At 45.1% G+C, this 5,000-nt stretch overlaps 1 protein-coding gene across 1 annotated transcript in view; it reads left to right on the top strand.

Moving 5' to 3' along the window:
• Window positions 1-5,000, top strand: part of grik2 (glutamate receptor, ionotropic, kainate 2) — a 170,486-nt gene that overhangs the window by 107,044 nt on the left and 58,442 nt on the right. The window contains exon 7 of the mRNA XM_076279486.1: window positions 3,607-3,750. Within this exon, the coding sequence (XP_076135601.1) occupies window positions 3,607-3,750 (144 nt within the window). The remainder of the gene's footprint in view (window positions 1-3,606; window positions 3,751-5,000) is intronic.

Below are 5,000 nucleotides of genomic sequence, written 5' to 3'. Positions count from 1 at the left end.
TCAGCAGCAAACTCAGTCTCTGTCTCGCAAAAGTCTCCAAATAAAACGCACATCGGCCTGTAGCCTACAATTTTATCATTGTAATAAAAAATGCAATTTGGCACATCATTTCAACATGCTGCTATTTAGCCTACTTATTAATGCCTATTGTACATTATTTTTTGCAAAAAGAAAGAAACCCTTAATAAAATAACAAGTCATTCACATTATAGGCTACTTTACGCACTGTCATGTCAGGGTGACACTATGACAAGCCTGTTCTGAAGAAGACTCATTTTGACTGCATGGGAAGAGAGTGCGTCTTTTTTGATATTAAAGAAACCCTTGCTTGCTTGCCTTACACATCTAAGTTTTCCGACTATTTTTCTTCCCTTCTTTTTTCCGCTGTGGATGTTACTGAGCTTGTAGAACTTTTAGCTCTTACGTTCTGAACATCTCGCACTGCCATTGCCTGATGTCAGTTCTGAGTCATATCACTCCATAATCTGTCTCCCTTTTACATGCCTATTCCCTGAATGGTAGGCTACAATGACTATGTGTTTTATATATAATATCGAAACAAAATAACGCAGTAAGTCTCTTCTACGAGATGTTTAGGCCTCCTCCAATACTGGCAGCTGGGCTCATAGGTTGCAGATTTGCTTAGTGGCCTACCAAGGCTCTGCAACAAGACGCGACATGGGAGATGAATCATCGGTCAACTTGCACTGTAGCCTATTCTACTTTCTTATTGCACACTGGAGAGGAAAACATGCTGGTAGGCTACGATAGGCTACTTAATTTAAACTTTGTTACCTTTAGTGTGTGTGTGTATGTGTGTGTGTGTGTGTGTGTGTGTGTGTGTGTGTGTGTGTGTGTGTGTGTGCGTGCGTGCGTGATGGGTTGCTCAGTGAAACATCGGAATACACCAATTCCGCAACACCGTCTCTGATAGATAAACAAAGGAGCATGCATAGAAGCAACTAGGCCAAACTGCCTGATGAAAATTTGATTATAAAAAGATTATATTTCTTCACGTCATCCTCCCGATCCGCGGTTTAACCGTGGAGTCCGCGGCTGTAACCGCGAACCGCGCATCTCTAACAGAGACTGAGTTTGCTGCTGATATTCTGGGGATAGGCTACAACATAGCCAATGTAGGACTTTAGCCTTTTAATATATTTGCATTGGATCAGTTTTTCTAGAACAGGCAAGAGCTTTCTAGCCTCACGTCAGCAGCACCGCATCACCCATATACATTAAAACAACCAGCGGATGGCAGGCGGGTGCGGTTTTGAAAATTGGTCAAAAAACGTTGGTGCGGATGGATGGCGGATGGATGATAAGTTTTGCTATGCGGTTACGGTTGAAATAATAGCCTATCCGCACATCTCTACCTCCCGGTCCCTGCAGTGCTTTCACACCCTCTCCCTCCCATCAACACCCTCTCATGGACAGATTATTAATATCGCACTCCTCTCCTCTCCTTCCCACTCCCACTCCGCCCAGCCACACAACACAACAGGAGCCAGCGCTCAGAGGGCTCAACTCTGTATCTGTCTCTCTGTATCTGTCTCTCTCTCTCTCTCCTCCCCCCCTCTCTCTCTGCCCTCCCCCTCTCTCTCTTTCTGTTTGTGGCTTTGTCTCTCTTTTTTGTTCTCTTTTTATCTGCCCCCCCCCCCCCCACCCCCTCTGTTTTTGCTCTCTCATCATGCAGAGTTTCCTAAACAGAGAGACAGCACTCTCAGGCAGCACCGGGAGCTGAAAGCAGGGTGTTTGGGGTGGGGTTTGGGGTGTGAATCATTGTGTGTGTGTGTGTGTGTGTGTGTGTGTGTGTGTGTGTGTGTGTGTGTGCATGTATGTGTGTGTGTGTGTGTGTGTGTGTGTGTGTGTGTGTGCCTGTATGTGGGCCTGGGGGAGATGTGCCAGTAATAACGAGCCTGGAGATGTCTATGAAGTTGATGAAGTGAAGAGACCTGTCTGGTTGTTTTCCAGAGTGATTTATGTAGTGCGCCGCTGATTGGCAGAGAGGAGCATGCAGACGGAGGGGGCGGGGTCTCTGCACTAGAAAGGCGGGAATCTTAGCAGGGGATTGGTGACAGGTGCAGGCTCGATCAAAGTCATCGGAGGAAACAAGAGTTGAACAAATGATGTGGGAAGTTGTAGAATTTCTGATTTAATCAGTCAGCCCTGACTCAGTGTCTCTAAGTGTCTCCAAGTGACGAGAATGAAACTGACCTGCAAGGAAACTGGGGTGGCAAGAATTTGGAGGGCAAGATGACTTTTTTTGATTGATTGTAATATTGACATACAAGTCTCTCACCCCCCTTTCACACATACACATACACATACACATACACATACACATACACATACACATACACATACACATACACATACACATACACATACACATACACACACACACACACACACACACACACACACACACACACACACACACACAATGTTGACTGACATCACAATCCGCCCCACCATATCATTACAGGCAAATCGTCTTTTGGCCACAACCTTCCGGCAGACAATCAGAGCTGTGAGTGGGGGAAAAATGACAGGTTTGGCCATGATTTATTCAACAGGACAGCAATTTAAGATGTCTCCTTCAGGCCTGATTTTCATGCAACAAATGGCCACTGCTGTTGTGATTGCTTTTCAATCATCCACGACAAACACTAATTAGATTTTTTGTGTGTGTCTGAATGTGTGTATGTTTGTGTGTGTGTGTGTGTGTGTGTGTGTGTGTGTGTGGATGTGGAATAAGAGGTTTTGGTTCCTAAATCCATCCGGTTGCCAGCACACACACACAAACAGACACACACACACACAAACAGACACACACACACACACACACACACACACACACACACACACACATACATGCACACACCTCCGCCCAGACTCCTTTGACTTGGCCACACCTCTGTTTCTCCAAAGCAGTGGAGGTCTGCTGTGTGTCTCCATTCTAAAGGAGACAGAACCATCCATGGGACCAGTGTCAGAAACAGGCACTTATGTTGTCTTCCTCCAGGCCACAGCGAGACACAATTGCATGCTGGTCTGATCATACAGTAGCTGCCAAATAGTCACTATGCAGGGTCATGCTATTGGCTCTGTAAATTGTCAACACACTTAATGGAAATGGATGATTTCTCACTCTGATTGTTCTGCACTATGATAAATATCAACACTGAGCAGAGCATTAAATCCAACCCCAGTCTCTTACACAGTGGAGTATACAGGCTCTCTCTTCTCTTTTTTTTTTGTAAAATCCTTTAAAGCCTTTACCAATGTAAAGTTAAGGCCACCTTGTAGATTCAGTATGCACTTTCATTTGATCTGTAGGTTTATTCTGTCTTGAAATAGCATAATCATGAAACAAAAGACTGTACATTGTGCTAGAGATATAAATGAAAAAAATATATTGTTTTCTTGGTAATACAGTAAAAAAATTAAATGTCATGGGCTTTGTCATGGGTATGGATAAGCATGGACATAACTGTCCATTAGCGTTCCTGCTTGTAATCCTGGTGTTGCTAGCGTCTCATTCTACTAGAAGTGTCCTCTCCCCGCAGAGTCTTACGTCTCGCCTTTCGGTGTGTTTTTCAGACGGACGCGGCGCTGATGTACGACGCGGTGCACGTGGTGGCGGTGGCCGTGCAACAGTCGCCTCAGATCACCGTCAGCTCACTGCAGTGCAACCGCCACAAGCCCTGGCGCTTCGGAAACCGTTTCATGGCCCTCATCAAGGAGGTACAGTGGCACGCAAGCACACACATGCACACAAGCACATACACACACACACACACATGCTAACACGTACACACACACACACGTAGACACTGAGACACATACACACACACACACACACACACGTACACACACACACACACACACGTAGACGGTGAGACACATACACACACATACACACACACACACACACACACACATACACACACACACACACACACACACACACACACACACACACATGTAGACGCTGAGACACACACACACACACACACACACACATGTAGACGCTGAGACACACACACACACACACACACACACACACACACACACACACACACACACACTCACATTGTAGTAAGTAGTAAATGAGTGTTCATGGCCAGCTTTATAGATCTAAATGGAGACTGAGAAATGCATAATGTGTGCTTGACAGGCCTTGGCTAAATATTTATGGTGACACAAAAGCAATCGAGCTCAGAGAAACCACGGCGTCCCAGAGGGATCTAGCCAGTGGTGAAATTGTATCTCCTGCCTAATCTATCACTCTGGGCTCCACTAATTTTAGCTCAGGGAGGCATCTAATTATCCTTAGTGACAGCTGAAGAGAGTGTGGAATGGAAGAGTGGAGCACCATTGCCCTTGATCCTGAATATTGTACGACTTTAGTGTTTTGGGGGTTATAGTATCTTGTGTGGTTTGTTGAGTTTGTCATGTGCTATTTGTTTCTGACATTTTAAATATGTACTTGACTTCAGTTCCTGACTCCTGTGAGTACGGTATGTTTGTTGTATCTCTCTCTCTCTCTCTCTCTCTCTCTCTCTCTCTCTCTCTCTCTCTCTCTCTCTCTCTCTCTCTTTCTCTCATTCATTATACTCTGACCTGGCTGTCTGTAATATCCTACATCCTACTGAGCAGAAAGCGTCTAACTTATCTTAATCTTTGGTAATTATTCTTCACTGTGCTATTTTCCGAGACAAGAAACGAAAAGAGAGAAAAAAAAAAAGAACTGGGACGGCTAATCCGAACTTCGCTGTCACTTATGAGCTGCTTCGGCAGCCTATATTTAGGCGCAGTAAAGCCTCGTGTTTGCTGAGCGAGATATCACAAGTGCCCCGCTAAGTCTCCAACCACAGGAGGAGGTGGGGAGAGAAAAGATGGGGTATTTTGTCACATTAAAGTACAGTCAATGTCACTCTTTGAACTGTTACACAAGCGATTTTGACTCTCTCTAAGCTGGCAAAGATGTGGGG

Source organism: Alosa pseudoharengus, unplaced genomic scaffold (assembly GCF_046254945.1).
Source record: "Alosa pseudoharengus isolate Yale_2024_CS ecotype anadromous, Long Island Sound unplaced genomic scaffold, YU_APseudo_1.1 YU_APseudo_1.1_scf_12, whole genome shotgun sequence".
NCBI classification, from domain to species: domain Eukaryota; kingdom Metazoa; phylum Chordata; class Actinopteri; order Clupeiformes; family Clupeidae; genus Alosa; species Alosa pseudoharengus.
This window is presented reverse-complemented; position numbering and strand designations above follow the sequence as displayed.